General features: G+C 39.8%; 1 protein-coding gene across 3 annotated transcripts in view; it reads right to left on the bottom strand.

Annotated features, from left to right (window-relative positions):
• PBX3 (pre-B-cell leukemia homeobox 3) overlaps window positions 1–18,048 on the bottom strand; it is a 184,520-nt gene that overhangs the window by 9,919 nt on the left and 156,553 nt on the right. For all 3 annotated transcript variants that reach the window (XM_006768559.2, XM_015567075.1, XM_015567074.1), the window contains one exon: window positions 17,011–17,146. In XM_006768559.2, coding sequence (XP_006768622.1) covers window positions 17,011–17,146 — 136 coding nt within the window. The remainder of the gene's footprint in view (window positions 1–17,010; window positions 17,147–18,048) is intronic.

The following is an 18,048-nucleotide window of genomic DNA, read 5'->3' on the forward strand; positions in this document are numbered from 1 at the left end:
CCAGTAAGAAGCACCCAAAGCTTCACATCACATGTGGCCCCTCCTACACGTGCTCTCGGTGGAGCCAGGCTGTACACAGGGGGCACTAAGCGAGCAGAGCTTGCTCCATCTCTGAACTGGATGGCGTGTACACAGGTCCCTGAAGAGAAACACGGGCAGGAAATTGGTGGAGAAAAGGGAATACACTGTCCTGTGCTTCTCTTTTGAGCCACGTATCAAAGATTCATGACTCTGGACTATGCAGAAGCCAAAGGGCCAGGCAAGAATTTAAAAATCAATTAAAAATGAGAATAAAAGCACAAGTATTCTCTTCTTTCCACTGATGTTCATTGCTATCAGCTCCCAGACTGTGAGTTTTTGGCAATCAGGGGAATGAGTAGTGAATATTTTGCTGGCTGCTAATTTTCTGGAGCCCTTCTGCAAAGCCAAGAAGTGGCCAGAAAAGCTTCCGGTCTCTCCCATTTACTATAGCCATGCATTTCCCCAAACCTCATCTAGCTGCAGATTGCCAATTGCTTTTAAAAAGCAAAATGCTTTTCCCCGCCAGCATGGCTCAGTGGTTGAGTCTCAACTTATGAACCAGGAGGTCACAGTTTGATTCTCAGTCAGGGCACATGCCCAGGTTGTAGGCTCAATCCCCAGTGGGGCGTGTGCAGGAGGCAGCTGAATAATGGTTCTCTCTCATCATCAATGTTTTTCTCTCTCTATCCTGCTCCCTTCCTCTCTGTAATCAATAATAGTATTTTTAAAAATGATTTTATATGTGAAATCTAAGACACAAACTAGAGAAACAGATAGTAGAGGGGTGGTTACCAGAGTTGGGGGGGGGGGGAGGAGAGGAAGAAATATTGGTCAAAGGGTATAAACATCATTTATAAAATTAACAAGTTGGGGATCTCATGTAAAGCATGGTGACCACAGCTAATAATACTGTATAATAAACTTAAATATTGCTGACAAAGTAGGTCTTAAATGTTCTTGCGATAAAAAAAGAAATGGTAACTATGTGACTGGATGGTGGTGGGAGCTAATACTGTGGTGGCAATCATTTTACAATTTATAATTACATCAAATCAACAGTTGTATACCTTAAACTTATACAATGTTATGTGTCAATTATATCTATCTATCTATCTAGTTATATATTTACTAGAGGCCTGGTGCACAAAATTTGTGCACTCGGGGGGAAGGGGAGTCCCCTCAGCCCGGTGTGCACCCTCTCGCAGTCCAGGAGCCCTCAAGGGATGTCCAATTGCCAAGGAGTGGGCCTAAACTGGCAGTCAGACATCTTTAATACCGCCACGGAGTCGGGAGAGGCTCCCGCCATTGCTGCTGCGCTTACCAGCTGTCAGCCCGGCTTCTGGCTGAGCAGCGCTCCCCCCGTGGGAGCCCACTGACCACCAGGAAGCAGCTCCTGCATTGAGCATCTGCCCCCTGGTGGTCAGTGTGTGTCATAGTGACCGGTTGTTCTGTGGTTCGGTCAATTTGCATATTTGCCTTTTATTATATAGGATTGATTTCGGAGAGGAAGGAAGAGGGAGAGATAGAAACATCAATGATGAGAGACAATCATTGATCAGCTGCTTCTTGCACCCCCCGCCCCCCGCACTGGGGATCTGAGCCCACAATCCAGGCATGTGGAATCAAACCCAGGATCCTTCAGTCTGCAGGCCGACACTCTATCCACTGAGCCAAACCGGCCAGGGCTCAATTATCTCTTAAAGCTGCGGGGTGGGTGGGGGAGGTGTAAAACTCCTTTTCAAATATAACCAAATTCAACTTCTGTGTTGCCTTTTTACCTTCTTCAACAAGGTACTTGGACTTTCACTTAGAATCTTCAACTCTGAATTAGAAAAGTCAGACATGGGCAGTCTCACATATGGGTAAGTGCTTGGGACTCAGGGTCTGGTTTCAAATCCACATTCTGCCACTTACTCTGAGCATTTGGGGCAGGTTACTCTAATTATTTCTGTGTCTCCTCTCAGATACAGTATCATACTCATCGAACTGTTGGGTGCATTAGTGATTCTGGCACAGTGATTACCTGATAACTATAGCTAGTACTACCACCCAGGTTCTATCAATGAAGAAACAAGCAATCTGGACTATACACAAATGGCCCAAAATCACAGGGCAAAGTATAATGGATCCAGATTTCAACCTCAGGATTTCCCATCACTTTTGTTTCCTGTTGTATAATCAGCTGGGATATGTTTACTGAGTATCTGTTATGGCCAATGCAGTAAGGAAGGCCTCACTTTAGGTTGTCGACAGGTTCTGCGACTTTAAGCAAAACAACGTTGAATAAAACCAACTTTACCCTAGATTAATTGATATAAACAAGAGTTAAATTCCTATGGTATCTCAATGTAATAACAAAATGACATTGAACAAAATAATGTTATTCAAGGACCTGCTTGTAAAGTCTATGTGCCGTGGGGAGATGAAAAAATAAACATGGACCTCTCTGCCTGCCTCAAATTTACAATATGGTTATTATGAAAGCAATGCTAGAGACACAAAATAGTCAGCAAACATTGTAGGGCAGTGATGATCACACACCAAGCTATAGAGTACAGATTCTAAGTGCAGCAGGAAATTGGAGGAAAAGAAGTCCCAGCAGTCCTGGGAAATCAGAGCAGACTCCCGAGGTAAGATGGAACTTGAACTGGACTTCAGCTTCGGTTCAATTCAATTCAATAGCATTTTTATTGAGACTCCACATTTCAGAAGTACAAACTTCGAGAGCTGTGTTGATAGACACAAACCAAAGACATAAGCTGCTGCCTCCCTCTCCCTAGACCTCTCCAAGATCCCAGAGATTTATTCTACTTTCTAACTTAATTCCCTTTTCCCTTAACATCTAAACCCCCCCTTTGTAGTGAAAGAGGGAGGAGAAACCATTCTAAGGTGACATTTGAGTGGAGGGTTAACAAGTGAGGAACATTTCTGTGAGGGAGAAGGAGGGAGCAGTGAGAGGTGAGGGCGGGGGTGGGGGCATGAGTATCAGGGGATGAACAAGGTGAAAGGCACCTGAAGGACTGAGGGCTCTGGCTAAGGAACCGGACTGGGGAGAGTGCTCTAGGCAAGGGACAGCCTGAGGAGGGCTCTGTAGGCTGTCTCATACCCTTCCTGCCCCCCCATGGGCTCAGTTAAGTGAGGCAGCTTTTCCCTCCAGGAGCCTGTCCTGTATCAGTGTCTACACATCTTGTGCTGGAAAACTCCCTAAAGAAATTCTGAAAAATCAGGTACCCGCTCACATATTTTTCCTCCTCTGCACATTTTTAAAGTTGGCATCTATAATTTTTCATTATAAGTTTATGTAGCTGTAAAAAATGTTATTTCAGTTTGTTATGAATGTTGACATTTTAAAATAAAACAGTAAAACTGTTCTTTAAAATGTATCCAACCAAATCTAAGTAAGAAGGCAATTTGATACCCACCATCCATTTTAAAAATATATTAACTTGCTTTTCTTTAACAGTTAAAAATTTTGTGTTCTTTTTTGTTCTTGGCAGAGTATTTTCATTTTGTTTCCCTCCCACATTATCTTCATGCAATATATTTTAATGCTCTATGATAGAAATATATGAAAACTGAAAATTTTAAATGTTACTTTCTATAATTATAAGGCTTTACATGTTTAACATATCCTTTGGATTAAGTTATCATTACAGTTAATCTAAAATTGATCAAAGCAATACAAATACTTGTTTTGATAAATAAAAACTTATTTTGCCCATCAAAAGTAAGGTTTTACTACACATGCATTTCTTAATCAGAGAGGTGTGGAGTTATAAAATGCTGACTGAAGGAGGTTTGGATATAATATGATATCTCCTATTATCCCTTGCTGGGCACTGGAGAAGTTCCCACACTTCGGGGCAATAAGCCATTGTACTGGGTGGGAGTATCTCTTTCATACAGTGGAAAAGGCCAAGTGGGAAAGGGGAGGAGGGAAAAAGGAAACCCACACATGCTTCCCACCACAGCAATGTTCCGAGGCACCTGGGTTTTAGGAGGAGTACATACATACCTAAGGAAAGCTGGCCCGTGAAACCCTTACACCAGGAGCGCCCTAGTCCCCTTTGGAAAATCTTCACTTCCGTTGTGGCGCAGTTCGAGACTGCTGTCTTAAGTGAGCAGACTAGCTCTGATTACATTTTAACTTCTTTGTGTGAGAGCCCCTTGGATGGGGTGTGCCTAGTAAAAACCTTCAGCTACAAAAACAGCGCTCACGCAGGCAACCACTTCTATGTATCACAGAGACTTCTTAGAGCTAGACAAAGAACAAATCTGCCAGCTTCAGGAGCTAAAACACAGTCTGATTAGAGAAATCAACGTAATGGGGTAGATACAGTTTACTTATTATTTAGTATAACCTTTCCGGAGAGTAAGCTAGCAAATATGTGTATACCCTCTGACTCAGCCTCACTGAGAACTTGTCTAGAAGAAATATTTAGAAATATATGTGCCAAAAGATTTGCTACAATCCCACATTTAATAGCTGAAAAAAGAGACTAATTTATAACACTTCTGTATAGAATATATCATTGACTGAAAATCATGTTAGGAAGAATATCTATATTCGTAATATAAAGAGGATGAAAGGGGCAATTTCTTTCTTTGCATACAGCATAAGAACTTTGTGGGGGTAAAAATAGTCACGTATCGCCCTGGCTGGATAGCTCAGCTAATTAGAGCATCATTCCGATATGCCAAGGTTGGGGGTTCTATCCTGGGTTAGGGCACACACAAGAATCAAGCAATGAATGCACAAATAAGTGGAACAACAAATTGGTTTCTCTCCCTCCCTTCCTCTCTTTCTCTCAAATCAATTTAAAAAATAGTCATACATAGACATACGTAGCTGGGCACATGTACACATATACACACATGCATGTGTACACAGAAAAAATTACTAAGAAACACATACTAATCTTTTAGAGTAGATTTATAAGAAATTTCTATTTTTGTGTTTTCCTGTATGTTTTCAAGTATTATCCAAAGAGATTTCAGATAAGGAATATTTTAAATCAGAAAAAATGTACTTTCCAGTGGAAAAGGGAACCAATCTGCTTTTTAAAGCAGAATTCACTTAACAATCTTTAAGAATGAGAGTGCCAGGCCCCGGGCATCGCACACACCTCCAGGAACCAGCAATTCCACTCCTGTATTCTATCTGGAGGATGGGATTCAGGCCCAAGAACTCTTGAAATAATTAAAATCAGACATTTTGTAAATCTCAAGTGATTAAAATTTCCCAGACTGCTTTGCATTTAAGAAAAACTCCATGCTTAAATTAAAAAGCTAAGCCATCTACAATGTCTGTACTGTCACTGAAAGGCAATTTTTAAATTAGCATTAGTTGCATCTTACATTTCAAATTCTATCACTACATTTATTTATCATTTAAATAACAATGTTAAATTTTTAAAAGAGAAAAATTATTATGTAAAGACTTAATCTTCGAGAGGCAGAAGTGCGGAACTTTAGCGCTCCTCCTTAGTTTTGCTTCCCTGCATAAAACACATTGGGGAGAGGATCAGCACTTGTTTGGAAAAGAAGCAGCTGACACTAAAACATCATTATTGAGATTAGCAAACTAAAAATTTATGAAGCACAAATCTTAGAAAAATATGTGATTGTGGCTCCCATGTTTACTTGTGCTGCACACTTTATGTTCTGTGCCTAATTAAATGCAACAGATTTTGAAATGTTGAAATGCCAAGTCGGGTATAATGGAACATGTAGCATATTTACATGGTAAACAATTTTACCTCTAATAAATAGTTTCTTCCTAATCAATATGTTTTCATCCCCATTATGTGATTCAATTTGAAAGGAGGGATAGAAGCAAGAGACTGCTTAATTTTTTATGTTAATGGTGTTAATAAACTAAATCTCATTCTACTCCTCACCCTCGCAAGGATGCACACTCAGTGTAAGGACAGAAAGGCTGGACATACTGTACATAACCACATGTATGCATTCCAGACGGCAACTGAGCAAGGCCTTAGGAGCCAGACAGACCTGTGTGTGAACCCCAGCTCTGTGATTTCCCCGTGTTACCTTGGTCAGGTCATGTCATCTAATGTTCTCCTTTCCTGATGTACAAGACGGGATAACGATGCCTACTACTCACAGGGCTGTCATGAATATTAAATGAGACAACATGTTAAAATACACAGGACTATGCCTGAGATGTACTAGGCACCTAATAAATGTTACCTCTCCCTTTTCTGAGAACAAACAAGCAACGAGAGCAACATAGTCAGGCCAGAATGGCACAATGGGTTGAGCATTGTCCCATGGATGAAGAGGTCGCTGGTTCGATTTCGGGTCAGGGTATATGCCCTGGTTACAGGATCAATCCTGGGCGTGCAGGAGGCAGCCAATCGATGTTTCTCTATCATCAATATTTCTATCTCTCTCCCTCTTCCTTCCTCTATCTCAAAAAATAAAAAAGAATCAATAAAAACAGGTGTGTTTTTTTTAAAAGAGCAACAACAAAGCCCTCTTGCTTTCTGAGGTCACAAAGGTCAGGTCTCCCTTTTCACAGGAGCTTTGAATTCTGGGGAGAGCCAGTCCATGTTCCCAGTGCCGGTGGGATAAAGGCTATGAGGACATGGAACAGCCCACCACACCTCAGAGAGAAGGCAAGGGAGGGTTGCGGGGGAGGGCAAGAGACCAACCAAAGGATTGGTATGCATGCACATAAGCATAACCAATGGACACAGACAGGAGGGGGGTGTGGCCAGGGAGAAGTAAATGGGAGAAAAAGGAGACATATGTAATACTTTCAACAATAAGGAATTTAAATTAGAGAGAGAGAGAGAGAGAGAGAGAGAGAGAGAGAGAGAGAGAAAAGGGGGTGCTCAGCATAATGAACTTCCTAGCAGAGGAGAATATAGAGCTCCTATCTGCACATACCTGCCGGGCTACTCCTCTGCGTAAGGAGCTGGTATTACCTAGGCCTCTTTTTCCCTCCTCACTCCTGCCCCAACATGACAGCCACTTGCATGACAATGCACTGGACCTAGAATCTGTAGGAAACCTGGGTTTATAGCCTACTTATACCTATCTTTACAACAGCAGCCATAGATGGAGACTGCATTATGCGCCAGCCACTGTGTCAGGAACTTTACATCCATTTTCTTATTTAGATAAGACCTAGGGTTACTAACATAGAAATAAAGTCAGCAACTGTATGTAACTTGCCTGAGGTCACACAGCCTTTCCTGTGCTTTCCCACTATCCCTTATCTAGTAGGAACTTCTAAATAAATACTCTTAATTTTAAAAATTCAAAAAATATTTACTCAGTTTTATTTCTTCTCCATTGTATTAAATGGCTAAGGCTAAAAAAGTATATTCTACCTTTTCAGTGCAAAATATTTTGGCTCTTTTATTTTTTAAATGTGGGCTAGCCCAAGAATCCAAATCATCTGTTTTCTTTTTAGAAAATAAGTTCCAAATTCCTAACAATTGTCTTAAAAACCAACTTGAAACATAACCCACTTCTAATGGGAAAACTGAACAATAGAAATTCAGTTTCCATAGTATTTGAAATAACTGAAAACAGATTCACTTGTCAAGTACTATATTTTTTTTATTTGAGGCTGTGAAACATTTTATTGCTATAATGTACTGACACCCTCAGAGTCTGGCTTTGCCCTTTCTACTCTATGCATGATAGACTGATAAGTACTCATGACATTCACAAAGAGGTTCATCTGCAAAAGTATATAAAACGTCAGCCTCCCGGCCACAGCACATAGAAAAGAGATGACACCATTCGTCTCCCTAAAACACGTGCTGAGGGGCAGTTCTAAATGACCACAGATGATATTTTCAGTTAAAGATGCTTTTCTTTAAAATTCTCTCGTTTAAAAAAATAAAATGTGCTAGGTGTACAACTGAATAGGTTCCTGCATAGGCTCCATGGAAAGCCTTTGGCAGATTTTGGAACACTGACAACTCAACTGTGAAACTACTTCCCATCAGCTGCACTGAAAGGTGGAGCCATTTACCAGGTGACACACCAGCATCCCAGAACTAAACTCAAGAGCACTCTTTAATAAACAATAACGGGCCAGATTTTTTGTCTAGATAAGTGTCATGTCAATCTAATTCCTGTAAATGAAAACATCAAAGTTTATTCAGTGTTCTATAGTCAAGCCTTTTGTTTCGTGGAAACCCTTATTTAATCAAATACCAGTCCCTACCAAACACATACCCCAGTTTTCTTTACTTCTTAAAAATCCAGAAATTTTCACTGAATTTATTTAAAATGTCCTCAAAGCCCTACCTGGTCTGGCTCACTGGATAGAGCGTCGGCCTGGGGACTGAAGGGTCCCAGGTTCGATTCCGGTCAAGGGCATGTACCTTGGTTGCAGGCACATCCCCAGTAGGGGGTGTGCAGGAGGCAGCTGATCGATGCTTCTCTCTCATCCATGTTTCTAACTCTCTATCCTTCTCCCTTCCTCTCTGTAAAAAATCAATAAAATTATTTTTTAAAAAAATAATTAAAAAAAATAAAATGTCCTCAAAAGATATATTACCCTTTCAACATACATAATTCTAAAAACAAATCACATACATTTTTAGAGTAAAAAATACAACAAGGGTAGGTAGATCTATTCAAAAACTAGTAGACATAACCCCACTTGCCAAACCCTGGCCATCCCATGGCCCCCGGGCTCTCACCTTTGTGGAGCCTGTGAAGGGCTGGGCTGCCTGCACACTGGTTTGCTGGAGGGCAGAGCCTCTGTTCCCTCTTTCTCTTGGCACCTTTAAAAGGCTCTGTCTGCACAACATACCCAGCAAGAAAACTGGTTTGAATGGGTGACAGATTTGCATTTAGCAAGCACTAATGATATGCCCGACCCTGTAACACATATGATCTCATTTAGCCCTCAAACCTCTGATGAAAATATCATTATCCTAATTCTACAGATCAAACAATAGAAACTTCAGGTTAAATAATTAGCGTAAGGTCACACTGCTACTTAATAATGGTGGAGTAGAGTCTGAGTGACTTTTCTGCTTCTTCCTATACTAAGTATAGTCATCTGGAGTTAAAGTATCAATTTCTCAAAATGAGTAATAAGAAATGATAGTACCACTGCCTAAATGGAACACAAGTAACAAAACTTAGTTTTGGTTAAAATAATCTGGAGTACCTCCAGGGTCATATTTCCTAAATATCTAACTTTAGGGAATCAAGAGAGAGAAAATGAAACTATTTATATTACTTTAACATTGATTCTCAACCTTCCTAATGCTGCGACCCTTAAATACAGTTCCTCATGTTGTGGTGACCTCCAATTTCATTGTTACAAATTGAACATAATTAAAGCATAGTGATTAATCACAAAAACAATATGTAATTATGTGTTTTCTGATGGTCTTAGGCGACCCCTGTGAAAGGGTTGTTCGAACCCCAAAGGGGTCGCGACCCACAGGTTGAGAACTGCTGCTTTAGAACTTTTCTCCCTTGATCTTCAGCCCAGTCATCTGACAAGGTCCCAGTGGGGTTATGGTAACCCATTAGTTCTTTTACCCCCTTCCACTCCTGGGCTCAGAGCTTAGCTAGGGCAAGTCACAAGCCCAGGCCATTGGATTGCCTCTGATTATATACCTCAACCCAGAATTCTTTATCTCCCCTAATTAATTTCATAGTACTTATTACCATAACATTCAAATTCATATCCAATTATTTACCCAATCTCCAAAATATCAGTTCTACCAACAAAATACTTCCAAATCTATCCCTATTTTCTACTATCAGTGGCCTAATTTGAATCTTCACCATCTCTTGCCTGAATTATACCAATAATTTATGTAGTCACTTTCATCCTATTGGTTCCTCCTAAAATTGACCTTACAATCTGGTGCTAAGATTATCTTTCAATCTAATCACATACCTCAACCCAGAATTCCTTATCTCCCATAATTCATTTCATAGCACTTACCACCATCCTATTTAATATCCTAGCTAATAATAGATAATCATGGTAATTGACCATACCTTCGCTACACCTCCCACTGGCTAATCAGCGAGATACGCAAATTAACCACCAACAAAGATGGTGGTTAATTTTCATACGTAGGCACAAAGCGGCAGAGCAAAGGCTTGAAGGCAGCTCCGGCCAGAGCAGCGAAGGCTTGAAGGTGGCTCCGGCCAGAGCAGCGAAGGCTTGAAGGTGGCTCCAGCCGGAGTGAAGGCCTGGGTCCTGGGTGCTGGAGGAAAACCAGTTCTGGCAGCCAAGGGAAGGGAAGGCCTATTGCACGAATCTTTTCATGCAACAGGCCTCTAGTAACATAATAATTGCATATGTTATTATTTATAATTATATATCTCAATTATCCTCTCCTCATTAGAATAAGCTCCACAAGGACAGAATCTCTGTTGTACTCACTATGATATGTAGCATAGTAACCAAATCACTAGTTGCATAAATACCGTTGGATAAATTAATTAATTAATGCAAAACAGGCATGTAAACTGATCAATCTCAAAATTGCAGGCATAACTGCAGACATCTAAATATTTAAATACCATAATTGCAGACCTTCCCCAATCAAGCTCAAGCTGAACTTTTTAACTAAATAGTTTCTTCAACATTCATTGAGTGTCTATGTGCTATACATTGTGCTAGGTGTTTAGAATATAGTACTGAATAAGACCGTAGTCCCTATCAACATGGAATTCACCATCTATTTGGGGAATAGCATTATACAATTCATTATTTAGTTATTGAACTGACATTTGAAATGAGCGCTGAATAGTAATTAATACGGTATCTATCTTTGTGTAGCAATGACAGGGGTAGGCCATTCAAGGCAAGAAAAATAGCATAATCATTTTTATTGTTACATCTTCTTACTCTGTGGTAGGCATTCTGCTAGGTGCTCTACATATTTTATTGAACCAAATTTCCCATAACCCTATGAAATACATGCTATTTTTATCCAAATTATATATATGAGGAAATGAGACACTGTAGGTTAAATGACTTGCTCAAGGTCACAGAGCTAATAAACTAGAAGACTTTCCTTATCCTCTCAGCAGGACATAAACCCATAGGTACCTGTACACTCTCCCAGGTAACTTTTGTCTCCTCTCAGTAACATGCTTGTCTTCCCCAAGAGATTTGACATTTCTAAGGCTAAAGAACCCTATCTTATTCATCTTTGTTTGCCACAGTGCCAAGCGCAATGCCTAGTACACAACAGAGACAGACCTACCTATAAGCCCTCAGGCTTCTAACCAAAGAAGTCACTGGTAGGAGATGAGAAGAGAGGAGAGTAAGGTCTCGGAGGGTTTGCTCCCCTGACTCCCTCACTGTAATCCTGCCTTTACTTAAGGTCTCAGTTACTGTTCTCCACGCACCCCTATGTCTTGGTTGGGTAACAGAACCAAGCATTACCAGTATTATCCTTTGTGGTTTCCCTATGCTCTGTCTATGCTTCTGTCATAGTCACTTTATTAAACTCTCCTCAAATTATTCTAATTTACGTGTGCCATCTGTTTTCTGCTGGGACTCTGACTAATATATTGGCCTATTGGTCTGACATGCCTCACGGAAGCAAGGCCATGGAAAGGTGAGATGTAATGATCAGGGACAGGCATGAGGAGAGACTGACGGGAATACTCACAAGGAAAAAATAGGCAAAAGAAGGTGACAAGGACAAAAACCAGAGGGACCATGATTCTGATTATGGCTTCCTGTATGGTATAGAAAAACTCAAACACTACCCCTAAGGTGGAAACAGTCTCTCTCTCTCTCCTTAGTTTGGGCATCATGTTAAACGAGTATTGGAGATTCCCTTTAAAAGTCAACTGTAAACATAATTCCTGACATCACTGGAGGAAGCTTTAGGGACCATGCTAATTGTAGTGCTGATTGTAGAGAACAACAACAAAAATATCAGAGGCTTCCCTTGTTGTCTTTAAATCTTGCAGATACTCCTTATCTGTACTCAGCATTACAGCATCCTCAAAGCTGCCATCTTTTTATAGCCAGCCCCTTTGTCCTCTGCACACTGTTTAATGATACCCATCTCCACTCGGACACACAATCAGAGCCCTCACAGAACAGAGGGGCTGCAGCCTTCTCTTAAGACAGTGCGAGAGAACCACTTTAACAAATAGCTGCCATTTTCCTTCGACTGGTCTCCAGTTTACCAATTGCATACTCACAGCACAATCTATTTCTGCCTTCTATCTACCGCCAAAGTAACTGCAAAGGCCTTTATGGATAGCTGAAAAAGATACTGTAATTTGATAGTCATCTTTTCCCCTGTTCTAATTATTATTTTAACAGGCTTCTTCTTATTTTAATACATTTTTTTTAATAAGGAAATCTTACTTACAAATTTTAATTAGCTTAGTGAATACTCACTGCTTTGGAATAAGTAGTTTAATGAGTAAGGAGATCTCAGACTACTAACTAGCCTGGAGTCTCTGAAGTAGCTGGGGGGAATGATGCAGCCTTAGTGATATAAGCCCTGGCCTGTGCCTCACAAACCAGGACTCTGTAGCTGAGGCCTCAGAGACAGAGGAATCACACTGCCTCTTGCTGGAAAAAGCAAAAATCCAGTTTCTTCCTTTTTATCAAGAACCTCTGTGTAAGAACCTCCAGCCCTCCAGAAGACCTGTGTCTCTTGTCAAATCATTACTTTCTGTGAACATCAGTCTCCTCATCTGTAAGGGTTTTAGGCACTTTTCTTCATTCCAGACTATTTATAAAAGTGCGTCTTGTGCACCACTGTAAAGGTTCCAAAATACGTTAGCTGAATAAACGAATGAATGAAAGAATAAATCTTAATGCTGCCAATTAACCTTCTTACCATTTCAGGTTTTCATCTGTTAAAAAAAAAGCCAATCTTTTCTTTACAGTACATTTCAATTAGACTAGCAATGAAGAATAAGTTAATATTTTTCATTCTAAAAACTTCTAGCACAGAAAGTACAGCCAGAATTATTTAAATTCAAAATTGGAATCAGGAGAACAATGGAGATTTTTGTGACTTGCTAACTTGAATAATCAGTGCAAGATAGCTCTATTCCAAAAAGTAAAAGCATATTAATATCTGCTCCACTAACTAAGAATATGTGACAATTTAAGTATGATTCTCAGGGCTTATGACATTTGAAATAATTTCTTCTTCTGTGAATTTTCAGGGTGTTATGTAAAAGGGGAACTCCAGCTTAATCAAACCAAGCCTTAGGACAGCAGAGATTTCAAATTCTGAGATCTGCCTATAATTCCATATTAAGGATATTTATCTTTATAATATATTAGCATAAATTAATGTAGGACTAATAAAAATTGTAAATTTTTTACTTACTTATGCCTATTTATATATTATAACGTACAGTAAATTTTGAAAACTACAATATATATTAATACATCCAAAACCAAACTCCAGATCTTTCTCTCCCCAAAACCTGCTCCTCCCCAAACCTTCCCCAACACATTTCATAACTATTCCATCCTTCCACTGCTCAGGCCAAAAATTAGTCATCCTTTACTCTCTCTTCTCTTACATCCTAATCTAATCTATCAGAAAACCTCTCGCTACCCCTTCACAATTATCTGGAGTCCAGCCACCTCTCGTCACCTCTACAACTATTATCCTGGCCCAAGGCACCATCATCTTACTCGGTGATCGGCAGGTGTCTCTGCTTCCCTTTGCTTTCAGGGTCTATTGTCAACAAAGCTGCCTTGGTGACCCTGTTAAAATCAAGTCAGATCATGTCATTCCTCAGTTTTCCTTAAAAGCTCAAGTTATTACCATCCTATAGAATGAAAGCCTAATATGCTAAGTGTCTGGTCATCTGTTCAACCAAAGTGTAATATGCTAATGATATGCTAAGGCCACTCAACCGCTCACTATGATGTGAACCAGGGGGCAGTCGGCCAGTTACTATGACATGCACTGACCACTAGGGGGCAGACACTCTGACCAGTAGCTTTGTTTAATAACCTATTAATTTAGTAATTAAGTAAGTTGCTGTTTATTAAAATCACTGGTAAAGGGGTTCCTATCCTACTTTATTTTTTTTTATATATTTTATTGATTTTTTTTTACAGAGAGGAAGGGGGAGAGATAGAGAGCCAGAAACATCGATCAGCTGCCTCCTGCACATCCCCCACTGGGGATGTGCCCGCAACCCAGGTACATGCCCTTGACCGGAATCAAACCCGGGACCTTTCAGTCCGCAGGCCGATGCTCTATCCACTGAGCCAAACCGGTTTCGGCCCTATCCTACTTTAGAAGGCAAGCAACACCTCCCTGGTTTAGAATAGTCAGAGGAAACTTTTCCCTCACTTATTACACAGCAGTATGTTAAGCAAACCCTACATTGCACACAAAATGCTAAAACTCCAACTAATGAAAAACCAGGAGCATCTCAGTTTTTGAAAAATGTGTATGATCTGTGTTATTTTCCAATGGTAAGTATGTTATAGAAATAAAACAGAAAGAAAAGAAGAGGAACCACAAAAACACATTATTTTAAATTGGACCTGCAAACATTAGAATTCTAAGTCAGAATGCTGTTAAGAAAGCCAGAAAACCAGGCTTGGCATCATCAGCTGGTGTTCAGCATGAGCCCAATCCTTTCACTAATGCTTGGGGAAATGCACACACACCAGAAAACACCCACTTGACATAAGTGCACTTTTAATTTCACCTGCCCTGTCTAATCCAGAAAATTATATTGTTCCTTAGTATTTCAAGTGGCAATGAGTACTACATAACCCAGATAGTAATGTTTTATAAAACGCATGTTTTCATAAGCTGGTAACTCAAATTGACTATATTCCATTTAATCTGAGGACCACCTCCCCACAAAAGAAAAAATCAAGAAATACATAGGACAATGACAATAAATATTAAATAAAATATTAATTATAAATCTAAGCTAAGAGGTTCTATGAAAACTAATGCCAAGACAAGAGCTGGATAACATCTTCAACCCAGCCCCTATTCCCTCAAATAACATTGACTTTCATTGGAATGTGAAGGGGAACTTTAGTATCTTGCACTTCAGATGCACGAGCAGGAGTATTTATTTAGAAACTACGTAAAAATTTTTGTGTTATGTGACCTCTAGGAAACATTGAAATTTCTGGCAAGAGTCAGCTTTTCCTTAAGCTCCACTGCAAAAACAGGTTGGTAACTATTACATATGCATGGTATAAAGAAATAATATTCAAATGAAAACCTGTAAGCATCAATATGAATATTTAAATAAAACTGTATTTTCAAGCCAATACCAATTGGATATACTTATTTTTAAAGGAGGTACAGTTATTTATTTATGTGTTGCCAATCCTTAATCTAAATATCAGTATACCTGCTTAAAATGAAATGTATTTTTGTTAGATAATGACAACTTCAGGGCTATAATTTATTAAAAATAGACCTTTAAAACAAAATACAAAACAGTGAAAAGAATGAACTTAATTTTTCTGTTTAATGAATAACAAGAAAGCACAGAAATCACTGGGACCCAGATATCATAATAGCAAGGTTATCAAGAAAATATTTGGTGAATCCCTCAAAGCTTTCACCAAAGAGTTATATGAAACTAGTGTCCTGGTGCACGGATTCATGCACATTGGAAAATTAATTAGAAGAAATATTTTAATATCGCTATTCATCCTTTTTCTATAATAGAAGTGTCAACCAAATTCACAATTGACAATGACAGATCAAAACATATGCGTGCGATCGGCGCCAGGGAGAGCTTTATATGTATCACGCATGCGTGAGTCAACTTAGCCTTTTATATATATACTAGTGGCTCAGTACACGAAATTGGTGCACGGGGGTGGGGGGTGTCCCTCAGCCCAGCCTGCACCCTCTCCAATCTGGGATTGCTGGCTCCTAACCGCTCACCTGCCTGCCCGCCTGATTGCCCCTAACCACTCTGCCTATCGACCTTATTATTGTAGATCACAAATTGCAGGGAGAACAAAGGGTAAAATATTTAACTTTAGCAGTGTTTGACTATATTCTGCGCAGTGAGAAAACCTGAAGTCATTTTCAAGTTCCACTGTTTCTTACTTTCAGTCAGGTCAAGTTTCTAAACTTTGTAAATCTGTTTTTTGACTAATGAAAAGAAAATAGAATTCTACCGAGTCTCCTTTCTACCTATTCCAGGACTTCTGTGAGAATCAAATGAGACGAGGCACGTGAAAACGCTTTACAAACATTTGGTTAAACTGTAAAATGTTGGCACCTGGTTATAAAGCAAGTCGGGTTCTTGGGCTGAAGAAACTTCAAGGGGGCTAGTTGCTAGGGAGAGGAAGCTGGGCATTGCTACAGGATGTCATTACCTGGCGCCCACCATCAACTGTTTCCGGGTTGGGTTGGGCCCTGCATTTTGAGCCATGGGGTCTTGGCAGCGTTGGCTGCCATCTGGTGGGGTGTCACTCTGGGGTGGTGGTGGGGCCTGTGTCCCACTTGGGGGAAGCCGAGTGTTGGTTTGTTGGCAACAGGTCTGTGGTGCTGTTTATTTTTAAATGGCCAGTGCGTGTCATGGCAGTTCCTGCGTTGAGCATCTTCTCCCTGGTGGTCAGGTCATAGCTACTGGTCGAACGGACAGACACTTAGCCTTTTATATATATAGATTTCCTTTCAGCAACAAGTGAATTGGTTTCTCACTGGAGGAAGCTTCAGCCAGTCATCTGAATTGGGAATAGTAGGACTACATGCCACTAAACTATCTCTTCCCATGGCATGTTTATGTCCTTTCTATCAAAGATTTACACGAGGGTGGTGGGTGACTATCTTGTCTCCTTGCCACTTAGGTTTTAAAAAAAATTAAACTTAAAAACTTGAATAAAAATGTGGAAATATATATGTTTTCTTTATGTCTTCTCTGATGATGAAACATTTGGATATGAAATTTGGCGAGAATGCTCTAAGGAAAGAACAGGGTTTGTATATGACTGGGGAAACAAGACAGATCCATGAAGTCCTCGCTCACCTGTGACACTGTGATGCTGCATTTCTTGGCCAGCTCCTCTTTGGCTTCTTCACTGGGGTAGGGGTTGCTGAGGTGTGAGTAAAAATATTCATTCAAGATTTCTGTGGCTTGTTTACTGAAGTTACGCCTTTTTCGTCTATGACAAAAAACAAAAAGAATTGTAGTTATAATAAGCATTAACCAAAGAGATATATTAATTAGGATCATACCAAAAAAAATAGATTTCTATTTTTAAACATTCTTAGGGTCTAATTTATCAATATGGTATTATAAATTATGCTCTCGGCATCCTCCAAAGCACTAGCCAACGCATTTTAAGATTTAGAATCACTAAGAAAAATACTAGAATGGTAAAGCACAATTAACTTCATTCTTTAATTTATTCAACAAATACTTACTAAGGATCTAATGTGTTCTAAATATTTAATAAAGATTCAGTTGGAACAAAACAGATAATACCTACCAGAGAGTTTATAGGAGATTGGAGGTTTAAGGTGAAAAGTAGAAAGTTAGGGGGGAAAAAAGATATTAGACAAGTATCATAGAAATAAATAATTACAAGTTGTGGTGACCATATCAAGTATGATGAAGGGAAAGCATAAGATATAATGAGAGTGTATCAGAGGGGAACCTAACAGATTATGGTGTCAGGAAAGGTTTCCTTGAAGGAGTGACATTTAATCTGAGACCTGGAGAATGTGTAGGAGTCAGTCAAAGAATAGAGGGAGGAGAAATGAGTAAAGGAAATGGTCCTGTACCCAAAAAGAGGTTGAAAAGTCCAAAGGGCTAAAGAAATCTGGATCACAGTAAAAATTAGAATATGTGTGAGATGAATCTGGAAGGATAGGCAGGGGCCAGATTATATAGGCTTAGTGAGCCCCACAAAAAATTTTGGTGGCAGTTTTTGCCAAAACCAGTTTGGCTCAGTGGATAGAGCATCGGCCCGCGGACTGAAAGGTCCCAGGTTCAATTCTGTCAAGGGCATGTACCTTGGTTGCGGGCACATCCCTAGTCGGGGGGTGTGCAGGAGGCAGCTGA

The sequence above is a fragment of the Myotis davidii genome, unplaced genomic scaffold (assembly GCF_000327345.1).
Source record: "Myotis davidii unplaced genomic scaffold, ASM32734v1 scaffold142, whole genome shotgun sequence".
In the NCBI taxonomy this organism is placed as follows: domain Eukaryota; kingdom Metazoa; phylum Chordata; class Mammalia; order Chiroptera; family Vespertilionidae; genus Myotis; species Myotis davidii.